This window comes from Dermacentor albipictus, chromosome 8, assembly GCF_038994185.2.
Source record: "Dermacentor albipictus isolate Rhodes 1998 colony chromosome 8, USDA_Dalb.pri_finalv2, whole genome shotgun sequence".
NCBI lineage: Eukaryota > Metazoa > Arthropoda > Arachnida > Ixodida > Ixodidae > Dermacentor > Dermacentor albipictus.
Window position 1 is genome coordinate 108,687,232 of NC_091828.1, and position 20,304 is coordinate 108,707,535.

The 20,304-nt window shown below is 47.0% G+C and overlaps 1 protein-coding gene across 1 annotated transcript; it reads right to left on the reverse strand.

Annotated features, from left to right (window-relative positions):
• Positions 1-4,936: 4,936 nt before the first annotated feature.
• LOC139049012 (uncharacterized) lies at positions 4,937-11,224 on the reverse strand. The gene is made up of 2 exons (XM_070524030.1): positions 9,158-11,224; positions 4,937-5,342 (listed from the first exon to the last, which is right to left on the reverse strand). Exons 1-2 carry the CDS (start codon positions 10,972-10,974, stop codon positions 5,021-5,023), a joined length of 2,139 nt encoding a protein of 712 aa, XP_070380131.1. The 5' UTR covers positions 10,975-11,224; the 3' UTR covers positions 4,937-5,020.
• Positions 11,225-20,304: the final 9,080 nt, after the last annotated feature.

Here is a 20,304-nt window from a genome sequence, read left to right on the forward strand (position 1 = left end):
AAATCTTTTCAAATCTTTTCACCAACTAGCCCAGCAGTTAACTCTTCTAGAGTGAATAAACTTCAGAGCCACGCGCATGACAGGCAACAACAACAACGACAACAACAACGACAGCGGCGACAAGGACAAGGACAACAACGACGATGACAGCAACAACAACAACAAACTTTATTGCGGAGACCAGGCTGTTAATGCCTGAAGGTGGGCGCCCGCCACATTCCAGGTAGTCGTGGCCCTGTACTGATAGCTATAGGCCGGTTCGCCAGCCCTAGCAGGTCCTCAGGTTAATATTCTGCAACTCGCACCCTTACACGCGAAAGGGTGTAAGAGTGGGAGTTATATACCGATTTACACCCTTATTTATATTAAAGGGTGTAAATTATTTTACACTGTTCACGACACCAGTGCAAATTTTACGCTCTTCAACAGTGTGGGCTTTCTTGTGTATTCGGTGCCTTACCCTCCCTCTATACATCCATCTCGCCCGTGAACCGCGGGTGACGCAACCTCCTGGAGGGGTCAGCTGACTCGGCGAGAAACGGATCCGAGTGGCCACACGAAACCCCGGAGTAGGTGGCAAAGTGTACTCCGCTTCAATAAACAAGTTATGCTTTCGAAGGCCGATATTTAGTTGAGAGGAAAAAAATATTTTAGTGCCGCTTGTCGTTTCATTGTGTCGTTTAGTAAAAGACAAAGCCAGTCACTGTATGGCGCCAGTTCAGGTGGGCATAAATGCCACGACACATTGACGCCATTGAGGTAGAGGCTCATGTTTATTACTCGTCACCCATGTACACGCGTACAATCATTACGCGAATGTCATTACCCAGCGGAAGAGGGTGAAGCTTCGTTGTACTGCAAAAAGTATTTCCAAGCCTTAAGTAACTTTTCTTTCATTGTTACCCTTCACTGCGAATACAATGTGTGGACACAGCTCTGACGCTTTTAATGCCACGGCACGTAATAAAGCACAGTAGAATGCAAACAACATGCATGCGGCGCCAACAGCTCTTGCGCCAGACTCGTTTTTCTATTCTACTGGCTCCCTTGACACCCCCCACCGCAGCTCTCCTTCTGCTCTAAATATCGCCTCCGACCCGACGCTCGCGTGGTTATATTTTACCTTATGCGCGATCCGTCCCCCACAACATCGCATAGGTCACTATGGATGGGGAAACGGACAAGACCATAGGAGGGAGAAAGCGGGGAAGACACAAACAAGGCGAAAACACAACAAGGGACAAGGAAAAGTGGTATAGTTTGGTCATTCTAACTAGACTAAAGCATTTCCTAAGGGGGTGTCAAACTATAGCCTACATTTCGAAGGTAACCAAAGAAGACTAACGCACGAGGCTGACTTGAAAGGACCACCAGACTTAGGACGTAACTTGCTAGTTGCTTTATAACAGAGCATGACAAATTTTGTTCATTTGACTTTCGGAAAATGTCGTTCCAGTGCACGTACGTTTCAGTAGGATACCCAGGATTGTTTCTTATGTAGCTCTATAGTTGTCACAACACGGATTGTGAGATTGCCCAAGGCTGCACGAATGCAGCCTTGTAAATATAAACGCAGCGCTCGTTCCAAGACAATGATAGGGGTCTCCTATCTACCGTGGACATACTTTCCATCTCATGTCAGGATCTAGCGAAGGCAGGTAGCATACGACGCCAGCTGCGACAGGCACCTCGAAAAGTGCACGAAAAAGACGTCGACAGCTGTTTGGGTAGGGCAAGAACACTTTAACAAAAAAGAATCAACACGAGAAAAACAAATTCAGTGCAACTAAACTTAAGCGTGGTAAAGCTCGAGGCCTCTCTGTTTGGCTGAGGGAGGACGTACGAACAGTTGGGCCGCTTCCATTTGACTTCCGCGGAGTTGCCCAGCTTGGCGACGGCGAAAGCATTTCAGATGACGGCACCTCGAGTGCAGCCTCGGCAAGCCCCAGCGTGTGGCTGTTCGGCGGTGGCAAGTGACGTCGGCAGGTGACGTCACCTGCTGTCGGCCTACTGCCATCGGCAGGTGACGCACGATGATTATTTAACGACGATGCCGGTCAGTCGCGTGAAGTCGCGCAATATTCCGACGTTATAGTGAGATGATTTCGCAACATCGCGAAACACTTCGTCGACGGTGACACCCTCTCTCTCTCTCTCTCTCTCTCTCTCTCTCTCTCTCTCTCTCTCTAGCACTGGAAGCAGACACCTCCTCCAGTACGGCGGCGTTGTACCTGTTCGCGGTAAGCTGGGTAATGAAGATAATAAAAATGGCTGTGGCTTAGGTAAGGTTAAGCCCAGGATGCGAAGCATACTAGCCTTTATTTTAGTTGTTGAACCACTGTTTAGCCTGGTGAACTGCTGTTGCTTGGCTATATTTGGTTCGGCTAGACGAAGAAACAACTCATGCATTACTTCTTCGCCTTCAAGAGTGGAACGCGACAGCGTTCCCGTCGACCCGCCAAGGGGTGTAAGACAATGGGCTACAGGACAGCGACTACGCGCCCCGCATTGGACGCGGTGAGCGTCGAGCAAAGCAGCGTTCGGCGCGGCAACGAAATGTGCGCCTGAGCAAGAGACGCACGCCTTAGAAACAGCGCGTTTCTAAGGCAACACCGCATTCACTAGAGGCGCTTTTGTACCGCTTTGAAGCGTTGTACTCGTGGCTCAGTGGTAGCGTCTCCGTCCCACACTCCGGAGACCCTGGTTCGATTCCCACCCAGCCCGTCTTGCAAGAGTTGAGCCAAAGCCACTTCTCCTCTGTCGTGACGTCACGGTGTCACGTGATTTCATGGTCACCGCCGCGCCTGAGGAGCTGGGTTGAGCCCTCGTAATATGCTTCGCATAAAAATAAAAGAAACAGTTACAGAGAATAGGTACCTTCAGCACGAACCGAAAGACGAATAAGACGGAAAAGCTAACAGAAACACACATTTTTTGTAACCACAATGAAGCGCCACGTGCAATTGGTCTTCAAGAACGGTTGTTCAAGAACGGTTGTTCGAGAACAAGGGCTCCATTACGAATATACAGGGGAAACTTGAAATGCAACAACGTGGTTTAATAAGTTCGTTCGCGTATAGTTCTTGCCTGCTTGCGGTAGTCCGTGATAGTACCCGCTTTTTTAATAACGTTTCTGCTGTCGCAATTGTATGCTTGCTCTTCGCTTGTGGAACAAGGAACTTCTCCCGTAATTCTCATTCCTACTCATCGACACAGCAATTCGACGAGGTCAACTGAATATAGGCATGGCGCTTTGAAGAACTTTCTACAAGGCCATAATGAGAAAAGCGTGGTCAGTACACAAGTTTCCTGCTTCGCCTGTAGGCGCGTATTGCAGTGAACAAGCGCTGCTAGAGAACGTGCCCAAAACGAAGCAGGCACGAAATTTCAAATATGTTTTTTTTTCACTGCCTAAAACAAAAAGATTACTTCGACTAAACTTTTCGAAGCATTCAGTTTGAGTGCCCTCATTTGAAATACTTCGCAAATATTGTTCTGTTAATCCTTTTGCAAAAGTGTTGCATCAGAACGCCGGCCCCGTCGGGAAGAGCAAAACATAACGCCTTGCCGTTGCGCCTTCTATTACGGCGATGTACGCGTCCCTGTGACAACCCTGCGCATGCGCTGTAACATTGCCGTCTGCGCAGATGGAGCCTTGTTGGCGCACCCGCGGGCATGGCGTATCAGACAACGCGCTCCGCTTAAAGTACTAACTCTTTCGCATGAGGCAGTTTCGGCAAATGGCTCGTCGCGAGTTAAAAAAAAAATGGCTGTGGCTTAGCTAAGGTTAAGCCCAGGATGCGAAGCATACTAGCCTTTATTTTAACGCGACAGCGTTAAGGAGCTCGTGTCGCAGAAAAGCCGGTGTCGTCGGCGTCGGCTCAGGCGTGCGGCGCTTGCTCAGGCGCACATTTCGTTGTCGCGCCGAACGCTGCGTTGCTCGACGCTCACCGCGTCCGATGCGGGGGGCGACGCCGCAAGCGACGGCGCGAGTTGGAGCCCCGTTTCTCCTCTGTCGTGACGTCACGGTGTCACGTGGTATTGAAGGCGACACCGCCGCGCCTGAGGAGCTGGGTTGAGCTCTCGTAATATGCTTCGCATACAAAAAAAAAAAACATCATGCCAATGACATCACATGGTACCCTCCGTTCTGTGGTCATTTTAACATTCGTCAATTGCTAAAGTTAGATACATAGATGAATTATAGGTACGTGGGTATACGCACATAGATATATGTCCAAGAACCGAGAAATTGATATGACCTCCATGAGCGATCTGTCATGAGTGTGCTTTATTACATTTACCAGCACATTGTCGGTCCTATTTCTGTGAGTCGATGCTATCTAGCATTCACATTCTTGGCAACAGCGGGAATATTCTTGCAAGACGATAAAGCAAACTTGCCATATTAAAAAGAATGAGATGAGCTGTATAAGTGACACCACTGTCTTGCAGCGTAGCAAAGAGAAAAAGAAAGTTTTTAGAAAAACTGTTTTAATCACTGCATGCTTGCCCAGGTATGCATCTTCCCATTTCTATCTTTCTGTCTCCTCCTTTCTGAAGAGTAGGCAGGCGTTGTGCCCTTCCCGGTGACGGTTGCCAGTCTGCTCCTCGCTTTCCCTTTCCTGCCATGTGCATTTATGTTTTCAAAACAAACAATAAAAAAAATTATGAACCATTCGACACTTTGAAGGTAGATTACCAGCGAAGCTGGGGACGGATTCTGAACCGATCCACATTCGGCAATACTATCACCGTCAGGCGCGGGCTGATTGGCTGGTTGAGCAAAATCGGATGACGTAGTGCTCAGCCAGCCAATAAGCTTATCCGCTTTTGCTAAACCAACCAATTAGCGAGGGCCGATGGCCGTTTCAGAATACGGCCCTTGTTTAGCACACGACACAGAAGTGACACGGAATTTCGAACAAACCTGCGAACGCGTTTACTGTCCTCGTTATGCGTGGAAAGGCATCAGGAGCCCTTCGAAGCTTTTAATCCAGGGCATTCATTTTTACCATGTCTAATGAGATGTGAAGTTCTGTGCTTTCGTGAGGCCGGTACATTTCACATCGTCGAAGCTAAGGTATTGCCTGATCATGGCCCAGCAGTCACTGTTCAAGTCCTGCAACTGCATGCCACCACGGTCGTCAACAGGCGGCGCGCATGTCACTTGTTCCTTGACGACGCGGGTCAGGCGCATGTAGTCGTCCAGTCCTTCGACGCTCCTGAGCCGACTTCTGACCATCCTGGCCATATCGTGTGCGGCGATGCCCTTCCTGTCGGCGAGCTCGCGCACCAGGGCCTGATGCCGAGAGAGCTCCTCCAATGCGGCGGCGTTGTACCTGTTTGCGATAAATGTTGGGTAGTGTAAACAGAAACAGCGATACCTGCTTCCGATAAAGCCGGCGAATCATTGAAAAGCATATAGATAGCTATTAGCAAAGTCGTAAATTATGTAGTTAGGAGACAGTGTAAGAATAATATGATGGATGGATGGATGTAATGAACGTCCCCTTTTGAACGGGGCAGTGAGTTCCAAAAATGCTCCATCGTTTCCCTAGCTTTAGCGCAACAAGGATATGCTTCTTCGTTCTTATATCTCGCTTTATAGGTGCGTGTTCTAAGGCATCCCAAGCTCTCTTCGAAAAGTAATGAGCTTCCCTTGGAGTTATCAAATTTTTAAGATATTAGTCACACGTTGATATTAAAGATATTAGCCAGACGTTGCAAGTCACTGTGCTTGTTAGCTAGCAACAGAATGTCGTCCGTATAAAATAAACCTAGAAGTTGCGGCTCTACTACTCTGCCCGCCTGTCTGTATGAGAGATTAAACCCGATATTACTTCCTTCTAGCCCCGTCTCCATCCTCACCCTGTAGGTCACAAACAGCAGTGAGAATAAAGGGCACCCCTGCATCAGTCCTTTTGCTGTCTACCAGATAATCCCTTGTTGATATCAACTTTCTCCTGGCTCCTCATACCTTCCCATTCACCACAAACGGTATTTTCTAGGTAAATCTCTTTCAAAAGCTGTCGACAATCATCGCTAGGCCTTCCCCTTCTGGAATATCCTGCAAAAATGCTGCGGTCTACGTTGTCGTGCGCTCCTGTAGTGTGTAAAATGGTCGCATATAACGGTGTGCATGAGAGGTGTGTAAACGGCGGCCGTTCCAGCATACCGATATTGCGCGTGCTTCAGACAGTTTCCGTTAGATGGCGCGTCCGTGTTTGGGCCATTAAAGTCCCTTGATAATTATCAAGGGGCTTTAGGGGCCATACGCTAACGAACACAACGGGAGATGGAGAACGCGAGCCACAATCGGTGGCGACCAATGAGAGCTGCCCCTTCGGTGACGTGCGCGGGGGAAACTGGTGTTACGCGGACCCGCCCGACCGCTCGCTTCGTACTATCGTCTGCTCGTGCTTGGTTTCGTTTTGTTGGTTTGGCCTCGTTCGCGGTTGCTTCAAATGCCATGGTGAGAAATAAATGGGTGAGCAGGTTCGCAAAACAATTCATACCGCAAGAAGCCGCGCGAAAGCAACACACATACACGTGCGACGAACGCGAGTGATGACGTCATGTCGGCGAGGCTTCGGCCTTTAGAACGAGCTGGCGGCCCCCGAACATATAGCGCCGCACTCGGAGGATGGCCGAAGCACACGCTAGCCGCCGACGTGCGTTCAGCACGAGGAGGAGCCGCTGTTCGCACACCTCTCACAATATTCCTTACACCATGAGTTAGGGTAACCACTTTTGTAATGAGTGTCTTTTCAAACTGCAGTTACTCCAGGGTCTAGGGTCAAAGTTGCCTTGCGTTTCGTTATGCTACACTTGGTCAGTTGCCTGTTGCAAACGTCTTGTTTCGCATTTATAATGACTTCGTACGTTGTCGTTGGGCGCGTATCCTTTTTGTGATTTCACATAAGATTTGCAGTACGGCAAAATATTGATAGGAACTTGCGATGGCATTCAATAAGGGGGGGGGGTGGAAATACAGTTACAGCAAATATCTAGGTTAGGTTCGGTTAGGTTAGGTTAGAACAGAGCTCAGACGTGTAGATCTTGCTCCCGATGCTCCTAATTTTATGCGAAGCATATTACTAGAGCTCAACCCAGCTCCTCAGGCGCGGCGGTGTCGCCTTCAATACCACGTGACACCGTGACGTCACGACAGAGGAGAAATGGGGCTCCAACTCGCGCAGTCGCTCGCGGCGTCGCATTCAAGGCTGACCACGTGACACCGTGACGTCACGACAGAGGAGAAACGGGGCTCCAACTCGCGCCGTCGCTCGCGGCGTCGCGGCGGTATATTGGCCTCGAGCTCCACCACTGGAAGAGCTGGCACCACCGTCGGCGTGACGTGCTAGGAGGGATCACGTGGACATAGCGGCCGCGTCGGCTGCTTCAGGCGCGCCGAAGCGAGCTGCAAACGAGTTTAAATTCCCTTGTACGCTGCGATCCTCATTTAGTGGCGAAATTTTCCCGCTTCGAGTGTCTCCTTTACAACGCTTGAAAGCACTACAATAGGTATTGGCTGCCCTTGAAGGCGCGCAACATGCTAGGCTACTGCTCGGTGCCGCAGGGCCGGACGCACGTAACGGAGGCTGGTGCCAGCCTTATTCACACGTAGCCGCAGGACAAGAAGCTGCGTGAAGCTTGGCTCGCGAAACATAAAACCGGCGAACAGTCATCGCCTACAACTCGGGTAAGCAGCAAGCACAGACGCGAGGAAAATTTCTGCTACGGCGCCCGGTCTGCGATGTTCTGAAAACGCGCACTGAGACGCTCGCCCGAGTCCGCTGCCCGACTAATGTCATGACGGTTTGGTCTATAAACTTATCGATGCTATAGATACTGGCAAGTTCAGTGGAAGGGAAAGGCAGCGGTAAGAAGCACATTTTAAGAAAGTATGGCATATGGTCATGTTTGTGTTATGAATTATTGCACTTAATTACAAAAAAGGAGCAGCGGGAAATTGCACACTGAGAACACCGATAAACATGCAGTGCGACGCAACTCGAGAAATAATATTGAAAGGTCAAAGAATTTAGAAGAAAAAAAAAGATTGAATCGTGGCGACGGCACATCACAGTCCCCCCCCCCCCGTAGGCATCGAAGTCTCTACAATGAAATTATTTTTGAACAGCTCTGATAGCGCCCACGCAACAATGGTTGCTTGTATACTGTCAAATGCTCATATTCTGCGGCCTGAAGCTCATGGCATGGTGCGAAAACGCGCGCGCGGAGAAAGCCAAACAGTGCGCGGACAAGCATGCAGACGCGCAGTCGGTCGCTGCGAATCTGCGCGATCGCTGCATTGAGGCTTCGTTTTATTACACTCCATTTAGTTATACAAACACTATAAGAACATATTTCACATAGTTTGATCTCAGCGTTTACCTACCTTTCACGCAAGAAGCCGGTTCGGGAGACTCCATCGCGGCGACCGCGCACAGTGGCGTTCAGTGTACGTATTCGGTAAAGAGATAGCGTCTGTAAATGATTGTGTGCTTTCAGTTTGCCCAAGATTATTATTTATACAGTAAGAAACTTCTCTCGTTTCGAAAGTACTTGCAGAAATATCCGGGAGAGCTCGCGCGTGGTGTTTTCAGTGAGCGCTGACAGCAAAACCTATGAGGAGCGCGCCACGTGATCCCTCATACTACGCCAGCGAGGCGCTTCCGATAGATGGCGACTCCGCAACTCCTCGCCGCCAATAAGCAGCTGCGCTTGCCTCTGCTAGACACTCACGAGGTGAGATGCCTCCTGGAGACAGAGCTGCTCGTTGGAATGAGAAGCGAAGGTTGCGGCGTGCTACAGAGACTGTTTCTAGGTGGCTTTGCTACGGCGCAGCGACTACGCGCCCCGCATCGGACGCGGTGAGCGTCGAGCAACGCAGCGTTCGGCGCGACAACGAAATGTGCGCCTGAGCAAGCGCCGCACGCCTGAGCCGACGCCGACGACACCGGCTTTTCTGCGACACGAGCTCCTTAACGCTGTCGCGTTAAAATAAAGGCTAGTATGCTTCGCACCCTGGCCTTAACCTTAGCTAAGCCACAGCAATTTTTTGGAATATTCAAAGCACTACCTCACGGTATCCTTAATTCACAGGAGATGCATCTTTACCTAATCTGCCAAGAAATTGAGATGCACCTACCAGTCGAGACGAGCAGTGCGGGAAAACGCACTGCTCGCTCGAGCCACCAGGCCAGCGTTCCTTCGGGTCGCTTGTGAGATCGAGAGCCAGCATCTCGTTCCTTCGGCGTCGAGTTCGCCAGTGAGCAGGATGACTTCGAGGAGGGTGTGGTTTTCCTCGATACTCCTCGACAGTCGCGAGACGAACTCCGTAGCAGGCCGGAGAAAATCGCCCAGTACCACTTTCACTCGCGTGATGTTCCTGCTGCGGCTGATTGTGTCAGCCAGACACTCCTCGTACTTGCTGCTGCCAGTGGTAACTGTGAGTGTTCTAATGCTGGCGTTACGCTTGATGGCATCACACAGCAATGTCTGGCACGGAGGTACTGCATTTGTAGGGGCCCCGCCTTTGCGGACATCGACGCCTAATTCGCGCAGTACGGTCGTTTCCCCGATGTACTTGGCGAGAGAGGTGAACAAAGTCACATTCCTCTCGGATATTTCGAGTGACAGTGATGTGAAATGAGGCAGCGTGGGCAGGCGTTCCAAAGCGGTCAGTGTCACGTTATCGGGGCACCGAAGCTCGATGTTTGAAAGTGCCCCGAATTTCACGAGGTCTAGTCGGTATCCATGTACATTAGCTCCGAAAGAAACTATTGACGACGATTCGCTTTGCTCCAGTGCCTCAAGAACATGATGGACTCTTCCACAAAACATAGTATCGTTTCCCGAGACGTGTAGTTTCTTCAGACATTTGTTTTGAGGCAGAAACGCGAATAACGTGATCCACTTCCGCGGACTCCACAAGCCGTAAGGAAGGGCGAGCTCTTCCAACGTCTTGTTTTCTACTAGCGCCTTCACGCAGCGTTTGAAAGTGGATTTTGGTATCCTGACACGCCATAGCTTCATCGCGTCAATGGTCAGCTTCGTGAGGGCGTCGCATTCCGTGAGAATTTGCGACAGGAGCTCCACCCACCTTTCATTGTGGAAAACAGCATCAATTCGCAGCGTCGAAAGCCTTCTGTTGGCTAGGATGGCCTCCCCGAGAAGCATCGTGCTCACAGTGGCGTCGCGAATCGACCAACCCTCCCGCAGTCTGGCGGTCTTGGCGTTCCGCGCAGTCGAGCCCGTTTCGTCTGCGGCGGCGCTGTAGAAACTGAGGTTGAGAAATTTGAGGCTCGAGTTCGCAGCGAGTGCGTCGACGAATCTCTTCGCGAGCTCGCCGTCGAGAAAGACCTTTTCCAGCTTCAGCGAAGTCAGGCAACTCGTAGTTGGCAGAAGTGTCGCGAGCGAGGTGACGAGATCGTCCGTGCGTGTACCGGAGATACGACACTCGAGTTCTTCCAGACTCGTCAGGCAAGGTAGGGTGGCTGCGAAATGCGTGTCTGAGGTGCCTCCAATGAACTCTAGCTTTATCCTCTTCAGGGTGGATTGTTGAGGCGGGATTTCCCAGAAGGTTGGGCCATGTCTCACTGTGCCAAGGAAGTCGAGGTCGTAGCCTACGACGCAGACGTGGGTCCTGAGTAACCATCGGAGAAACGCACTTGTTTTGTGCGATTCGAAGTCTGAAGGACACGTCAGGTTTGGCTCGCATTCGTTAAGGCTCGCGATAGTAAGCAAACCGTGTGTTCCTGGAAGTTCGCGCAGCTGTAGGTAGGCATTGAAGAGAAACTCGTTGAAGAACGGGAGATAGTTGTTTATCCGGCACGCTTGGTCGTCAGAAGCAGTGCATGGCGGTCTGTAAGGATCCGCGCCACCGCGATCAGAGTTAGTGGTATCACTGCTCTCTGCGCAGCCACCAAGGAGCGACGGTTCTTCTTTGACGGAAGGGGCTGCCATCGTGTTCACTTGAAAGGTCACCGATTCCTCAGCGCAAAAGGACGACTACTTTGCGGTAGGCGAGTCCTCGCGCTCGCGTTGGGTAATTGTTGATGCAGTGTGCATAAAATTGGGCACGCGTGCAGGTCTGCGAGAGGACGGCGGTTTGTGCCCGCTTACCCGTACGTCTCGTCCAAGGAGGTTTAAACATAAATTTCTCTGTATTGGGAGGACCAGGAAGCGCACATAGCGGAGACTGCGAGGCCTAGCGCTGAGCAGGTCTGCCGCTGATGATCACGATTATTTTTTGATGATGACGATGCCGTCATATTATGGCTCATACTCACACTGGTGATGATGATGATGATTAAGATGATAATTATGAAGATGAAGCCTCAATCAATGGCACAAACCAACTATTCGGGATATGCCACGAATCGGGTGGTAATATGATTGAATAAACAAAAGAAATTGGTTAATAAATAACTAACACAAAAAATAAAATAAGTATATAATCCCAGATGAATTATAAACTCTGAATACATGAGTAAAAGTAGTGATCAGTACTATAGTAAGCCTTGCGTTGATAGAAATACTAAACAAAGACAGAGAATAATAATAAAAAACATATACTTAAGCTTGTTAAAGGAAAGTTTTTTTATTAATAATGCTGTTAGGATTTAAACTGTGTGTTTGTGCTTTTACGATTTGAATTTTCTAGACAGAAGTAGAAGTAAATCGCGGAAACAATGAACTTTTAACAAAACATTCTTTTTGGGCCACATAGAAAGTTATAAATGGCTAGGCAAACTTCCTGTGGCTGTGTCCCAGTACTGTCGCTCCAAGGAAGAGAATAGCAGGGCTGTTTAAAGGCAATCCTAAATTTTGAAGTAGGATTTCTAGACATAGTTTTCGATGAGTACAAAATCGCAGACAGAATATTCAAAAAAATGATCTGTAGTTTCCGGTTCATTTCAGAGGTAGCACAGAGGGGATACCGCCAGACCACACCTGTGCAAGTAAAAATTAAGTGTTGGAATACGGCAACGCAGCCAAGCAAATGAAACTGCGAATTTCCAATTAGGACACCATTTGCGGTTCCAAGAATAATTTAGGTGCAAACAATCTGTACATTTTGCTAATGACAGGGCTTTTTTGTCTTCCTTCAAAGAAAATTGTCTATATCTGGATGCAGTGACGTGCGCCATTGCCGGCAGCACAGATAACGCAGGACGTGTTAAAGAAGCTCGGGCCAAGGAATCGGCTATTTCGTTAATGTGAATGTCTCGGTGGCCTGGGACCCATATCATATGAACTAAACTTAAGTGAGGCGGAGCTAATCAATAAAACGTGTTCAATGTTGTCGACTTTGTAGATGCAGTAAGTGCGCTGCATACAGATAGAGAATCTGTGACAATATTAACTCTTGTAGTATGAAGGGGTAATTTCCTCAAGGCAAGAACTATTGCAAGAAGTTCGGCATGAAAAACTGATGAGAAATCTGGCAGGCGAAGTGAAAAAGACCAATTGAGGGATGGGGAGTAGATTCCCATGGCCGCCTTCTCTTCACACGAAGAAGCATCAGTCGCTATTACATTTATTTCGAAACGGGCCAAATATGCTTGTAAACGGTCATTCAAATATGTTGTGGGCAGAAATTTTGCATTGTTAGGAAAAATGTCTGCAAATTCAATTTTGAGTGATCCTGTAGACCTATGAAGCGGAATTATTTCTCTAAGGATAAAATTTAAATTTGTTAATTGTGCTTGCACAAATACAACTTGTGGGGTATGCAACCCTTACCACCTGTTCTAAATAAAAATGGATTTGGTATACTAATAAACGCATATTGTTCATGTCGTAGTGAAGATTCATAAGCTCTTAAGTAGGTTTGAACCGTACGCATGCGGAATCGCGTGTGAAGAGTAGGCAGGCGCGCTTCCTGGTATAATACGTTATTAGCAACGAATTTAGGGAGACCTAAACATAGTCGAAGAGCTTCTCTTTTTAACAGAATGGGGGGCCTTAATTTGTATTTTGCACTTCCGGAGAATAAAACACAGCCAAAGTCTAGAATCGGTCGTACATACATACGATAAATCATAATTAGTGTGTCACACCGCATACCAGAACGTCGGCAACTGATTCTACGTAGTAAGCCTACGGCTCGTGTCCCCTTCGTTCGAATCTTCTCTATGTGAGAACGCCAGTTAAGTTTTTCGTCATATATGATACCGAAATATTTAAGTGACTCTACCTGAGGAATGGTTCTCTGTTCATATACTAATGATAACTGTAACTACCCTGAAAGCAGAAAAACAAGGACTGCACTTTTGTTTACGTTTAGTGATAGGTGCAGATCGTGAAGCCGCGTCTGTAGAGTACATTTGCAAAGACAGGTGAAGAGAATTGATGTCTCTAGCAGTCGCGAAAAATGCAATGTCATCTGTATAGACATACAGATTCACATCCTGGTGCAGTGGTACTGAACTCATCAATAGGTTAAATAGTACAGGAGACAGAACAGCCCCCTGGGGTACCCCTCTTCTCTGATCGAACTGTCTTGAAGAAAATTCATTTTGAAAACAATGAAATTTTCTGTTTCTTAGAACTTCAACAATCCATGCCGGTATTTATCTCGGAAAATTGTAGCACTGTGATCTGTCCAGCAGTAGAGAGTACTCAACGCTTTCATAAGCTTTTGCGATGTCAAGAGTCACTGAAGCACTAACTTCTTTTTTATGTTGAGCAAGTTGGATGCGGCTTTCTGAATCTACATGCGCACACCAAATGGAGAGAGCGGGCCGGAAACCTATTTGACATGGGCGCAGTAACGAATTTTGAGATATATGATCCATCATACGATCAATAAAACTCTTTCAATTAGTTTTACCATGTTTGATGTAAGAGAGATAGGCCTAATGTTGTCGAGATTGTAGCCGGCTCCTTGTTTTTTAAGCAACGGAATAATTTTGGCTGTCCTCCATTCTTGTGGAATCCAATAATTTTTTAGAGAATAATTTGCTGTGTTCAGAATGTCATCAGGAGACATTTCAATCAATAATTTTCGCATGGCATTGGAAATGCCGTCAGGACGTGGAGCTGAGGCAGGCAGAGACCTAAGGACATCAGACAGTTCTGACACTGTGACTTCCACAAAGTCATCGGCGATGGGAGGACTTAGTGGCCCATTCGGCAAACATGATGTTAAGCGTAGCGCTAAGCCCTTTCCTATGAATTCTAATGAAACAGATATCTCGCGTGGTGAAAGAATTATCGATTCAGTATTCGCTGGTGTCGGTATGAGTTTTCTATATCCAAATAATATGAACAGAGCTTTTTTGTTGCTGGGCTTAGAGAGGAAGTCATGATGTTTTTCGTCATATTCGCATTTGGCATTCGATACTGTTCTCTTGAACGCAGCAGCTGCGAATTTATAATCACTCCAGTTATTCGGACACTGATTGTAAAGTGATTTCTTCCACGCGGCTTTTCGTCTTCTCTAATCCCGCGTGCAATCGGAATTCCACCAAGGAGAGGTAGCACTTTTGCTTATGTTAACATTAAATTGGGACTTTTTAAAGGAACATTTTAATACAGCGCAAAGTCTCATGGCTTTGATGTCATTGGGTATCATTTCCTGGGAGTTGAGGACCGTTTTCAAGACACTCTGAAATTTCTGGTAGTTGACCAAAGTCCGCGTCGGAGACTCCAGGGGAATAAGAGGACAGACAATATCAAACCTAATGGGTAAATGGCCACTATTTGAGGCTGAGTCGACAGTAGACCAGGAAGTTACGGAAGTTCCTGAACTGGGAAATGTAAGATCCAATGCTGGTTTAGAAAGGCCCTGCATAAAGGTAGTTGAATTCGTGTTTAAACAACAAAAATTTGACTAATTTACCAGTCCGACAATCGCTTTCAACATGAGTCCGCATGAGTCCGCGAAAGTCTCCGGCTACCACAATTTCTTTCTTACAATATTTCAAAACGCTATCGAGGAAACGCGTATCATGCATGCCTATGGGAAAATATGTATTAACTAATGAAAATGGGGAACAACCAGGAATAATTACACCTATTGCTAGTATCTCACACTGAATAGACATATACTGATAGGAAAGTTTTACTTTGTGGCATATTTTAACTGTTATCAAGAAAGCAAGTCCTCCGCCTCTCGATGGACGGTGCAATCGAAATAAACGACAATTTTTATACGCAAATCTTGGCGATTGGAAAGCCAAGTTTCCTGCAAAAGAATAATGTGGGGAGACAGTTGTGAACAAACATATATTAAATCATTGGGAGATCGGCCAATAAGATGCGTGTGTGGAGTCGAATGCCTCCCATTGGGCCGAGTGGCCTCCCCCAGAAATATCTTCACATTCGCTTCGTGACGCAACCGACTCTTCAGCGATCGAGTAAGTCCTCGCGTTCTCCCCAGGGACACAGGGTCCGTCTACGGTTGTCCAGTCGAAACTCAGGTCCTGAAATTTGAGAGCCGTGTTCGTCACGGGTGCGACGACGAATCCGTTCACTGGCTCGTCGACAAAAGAAATACAAATCATGGCTTCAGTGAAGTCAAGGCAGCTCGCATATATACAGTTCGAGGAAATGTCAAGAGCGATGCGATATGAGCTTCTGATTCCGTCGTGAAGTTACGGCATTCAAGTCCTTCCAGAGTCGTCAGGCGAGGTAATATGACCAGGAAATGTGTTTTCAAGGTGACTTTTGCGAACTCGAGACCTTCAGAGTCTCCAGCAAAGATGGCCGAGGCAGGATTTCCCAAATGGTGGGGCCGTGTTTGTTTATTCTAGAAACACTGATGTCAGGACCGACGACGCCAACGTGGGACCAGAGCAAGCACCGAAGAAACGTAGTTGCCTGGTGCGATTCCATGTCGGAAGGACACCTATGCTTTGGCTCCTGATCGCAAAGGGTCACCGAGGGTAGCAAACCGCCAGTTTCGTGCAGTTCGCGTAGCAGAGCGACTTGTTGCAGGTTGGCAGGCACAGGTTAATGTGATAAGCTCAATCTTTCGACGCCACGAATTGCCGTCAGTGAAGGCCTGGTCCTGTGCGATCAGTGCTGGTGGTGTCGCCGCTTTCTGCAGTTCCCACAAGCGATCATTCTTCTTTCTCCACAGATGGCGTTGTCCTCGCATCCACTTGAATGATCACGTGAGACCACTAACAGGTTACCCTTGCGCAAAGCAAGTTAACTGCCCTTCTTAAACTTTCGGTGCACGATACTTTTAGGAGAGCCTCCGATCTCTGCAAAGACAGCGTTGCTGCCGTCTCTGGTCCTTCCAACGCAGCAGAAATTCTTCGCGAGCGCTTCGTTTAATGCCCACATATGACCCGGAAAGGAGGGTACGACACTTTTGGTTTCAGGATGTGCCAGCAAACGTCGCGATAAACAACTCGATTAGTGCTCCTACACTTATTAGAAATCCACTAAAACAGTAAAAAAAAAAATCAGCAATACCAGCCACCCAGCTCTTGTCCGTCGTCTTAGATGGACTTAGCCGCGAGTCCATGCCATGCAGGAATCCCTTGGTGCGTTCAAAATGTGGCGTTATAAAAATGCGCCCACAGACAGACGAAAATGAGGAGCAATTCGTAAGGTCTTCAACTGCAGCCTGATCTGGGGACCTGTATACTGTCGCAACGCGACTGAACTGCCCGGAGTCGGTAGTATTCTGGTAACGAGGAGTCGCCGTATGAAGCTGCTCTTGTATTGCCTATCGGTCATTCAACCCGCTCGAAGCACCACTCAAAGGGAACCAGTGAGACAGGATTATTGCCTCTGTCGGTACTGCAGTAACGTGCAGTGGTAATTCTTCAGGCTCGAGAGAGGCCGTGTCCAAACGGATGGGACTCTACCCTGGAGAATGTCTGGGTTAATGCGCGATCTCAGTGGGACCAATAAAATTAAAGCTGAGTGACTCTAGCTCAATAGACGAGGAAATGAAAGCAGGGAACAAGAGATGATAATGCACTCGAGCGCCTCTACTACGAATGCCTTTGCAACGAAATTACATCGACAACGACGGGGTAATTTTTGTCCCGGTTCGATTGGGAGGTACGCGGTGTGCTACCTTTACAGTGAAGAGACCTGCATAACCAATGCTTTCAGAGGCTTGAAGCCCTTCGTTATAAAGGTGTTCGACTGTGTGCCGGCCGATACTGAGCCTACCTTACACAAGGTAATAGGAGCAATAGGTGACAAATCATCATGGACATCGAGCCTTTCATTTATTTCAGCTTGAGATGGAAGTGGGCGAATATAACTTTTTTTTTGGATGCGACTGGAATACGAATGGTAAGTATCGAATTTCAAATGGAATATTGTATGGGGAAGCGTCAGGCGCATATACTTACAACCGGAATATTTTTTTCGCTTTTATTATGTACCACGACTATACCGACGAATGCAAAAAAAGACGACTATCAGGGTCAAAGGATCAATTTAAACAAAATATATCGCTTATTGTGATTGAAAAGAAAAACAAATGCACGGGTAGCGTCTGAAGACGTTAAGAGCATTTTGGCAAACCAGCTTTTGAAGAATCTATGGATGCTGTACGACTCCGTTTTCGAAGACGTTAAAATAGATAGTTACGAAAAAAAGATCAGAAGTTGTGGAAAAAGAAAACAAAGAAGCTGCTGAATGTCTTTTGTGGCGCAAGCTTACAGGCCCTTTCAAAGGAATACACCAACGTTTGTAGCGCAAAACATAAGAGTGCTCCTTGACTAGACTTCCCAAAATATTAAACGAAACACCGCGAGCAATAACCACAGGTTCTCATATACGCTTCCACAGTCAAACCAGAAGCAAAGCTTGCATTCCCCATTTTGTGCGTGTATTGCTTCAAACCCCTCTGCCGCCGTATCACTTCTGATAATTCTGAATACTTTGTTTAGCCGATAAAGAACAGTAACAAGACTTTAAAGCACAGGCTCTTTCGAAACAGTTGGTTAGTTTTGAGTATTGGAATATACAGAATATTTGCTTTGCGAATACCAGTATGACTACTTGGTTTGTAATATTAAATTCAAGAGTGTGCGAATATTCGAACCCTTCGAATAAGCAATCAAATAGTGTTGTATTCGATTCGGTCTTCGAATCGAAGAGTCAAATGCGCAAATGGCGAATATTTGTTGAATATATTTCGACTGTATCAAAACGACAAGTGTTAACAATCAAACATAATATGGAGCAAAGTTATGGTAAATTATCACCCCACGGCCATAGTATATACATAAAACATAACTTGCGTGGTGGAGCAGCCTACGTCACTATGGTAGCCGTACTTTACAGGCTGCTCAGCGATTGTCCGCACTCTGTGAAGAGCCCTGCGCATGTGGAGAAACTGCTCGTTTCCTCCTAATGCTGCAGCTGTGCTTTTAATAAACAACGCTTCATAAAGCTTTATGCAATGACATAAGCTTGCTAACTTTAAGAGTACTAGGACGTGAACATCGTTTTATGATAATTGCTGATATGATTTGATATAATTTTATGATATGACAATGGCTGTTCAATATTCGAAAACTGTTCGATTCGATTCGCTTCTGGCACTATTCGATTCGTATTCGACTGGGTCTCAAAAGTCACTATTAGCACGCCACTATTAAATTCTTGATTCAAGCTTGAATAGTCAACTGCATCTACGTTGTAATGATACGCATTATATGAAGCGCGCCGCTGCTGCTGAAGGCTGCAAACTAAGTTTGGCACAGAGGGATTCACGAAATATCGAACGCATACCTCGCAACATCGCCGATAGTAATCGCAAACGTTTAGGTAGCCTGAAATTGGCTGTCCGTTCGTGTTTTGTTTACTAATGTCACTCTAGATGCAGTTAGTCATGTGACAATATTATATATTCAATTTCTACATTACCTTTCTCAAGGTCACTTTTATCTGTCTACATTCTGAATAATTACTGTTTTCACGGCAAACCTTCACTCAGTGGAAAGCGCCAAACAATTACATTCGACGTACGACGATGACGAAGCACGATGGCGAAAAATTTCGCCCGGATGAGGAAGCATTTACAGAGATAGCGAGGTTTAGCGTGGCGCTTGAGCTGCTGGGACGATGTTCGACCCATACGGGGGGAGGGGGGGGGCGACGTATAAGGGCGCACCGAAATTCATGGCACCCTTAAAGGGTTTTAGCACGCCGTGTAATTTATTTAACGGCATCGCGCCAACTCCACTGCGTTGCTCGTAAAAATACAGCTGTGCCGGCTCCAGTGACATCGCATCGCTTTCATCAGATTGTAAGGCATGTTATTTTTCTTCTGCGATTTTTTTTTTCCTCGTGAAAGAGGATAAGGTGCAACCAGTGCTCGAAAATTCAGTACTGCAGTAGCTGCATTCAACAGCGCTACACGCGCTTATCTGACGCATTTTGCTAATTCTATTTTCTATATATGCCTTTGGGTAAGTCCGCAATGTAAAAAAAAAAAAAATGAGGAGGAATGATTCGCGAGGGGTTGCATGTTTTGAAGAACACACCACGCTGAGTTCGGTGGAACCACAGTGATTTCGCACCATCGCTATCCTGTTTGATTGATACTCTCTGTAGCCTCCATTTTGGCGCCAGGATATTGGGAGAAAGAGTACAGTGCGCATGGTACACATGAACGTGTATATATATATATATATCAAACAAAGAGGCCATCCTAACGGAACGTATTATGTTAAGTACAAAATATGGGTGAACGTTGCAATATAAATAAACAAGAAAATGACAAATAAAACAAAATCCCGATCATTCATGTAAGACAGACTAAAAGAAAGGAAAAAAAATGGAGACACAACAATGTCTCATAAAAAATCGCACAGGAAGGAGTAAATTTGACAGGCCTCAGTTAGCTCTTGTTTCGCATAAGAAAAGGCCAGCTGCACCTTTGTCGGGTGTTTAACGCAGAAGAAGCGTTTCCCACAGAGCCCGTAAACATCTTGCCGTTTAGGCTGTGCAGCGAAGATGAGTTTTTAACGAGCTCTTCAACTTCAACTAAATTTCAACACTGTGCAGATCATAGAGCGTTTTCTCGAGGACTTCGCGCACACAATGTTTACTTGATGCGCGCGCGTTGCTGGTCTGATTTTTATGTTCAGCAGTCCATGCATGTTTATTATAGACATCGTAGCGCAATCGATTATATCTCCGAGTTCAGTGCTTGTCGAGCCTCCCTTTTGTCGGCGACTGTCATTGTTTCACGTTCGCGATATATCTATACAAGCTATAAAGTAGACTAACTTTTTTTTATCCATATGCGCATATTGTTTTACACACACGAGAACCTGGCTCTCCTGTCATGCTTGGTCCCTGAAC

What these genes read in the sequence shown, in the direction of transcription:
- LOC139049012 (XM_070524030.1), bottom strand. Translation starts at nt 10,974, where the DNA reads ATGGCAGCCCCTTCCGTCAAAGAAGAACCGTCGCTCCTTGGTGGCTGC. An exon ending in CGCACTGCTCGTCTCGACTG is followed by an intron (nt 5,343 to 9,157) that starts GTAGGTGCATCT and finishes TATCGCAAACAG; the next exon opens with GTACAACGCCGCCGCATTGG.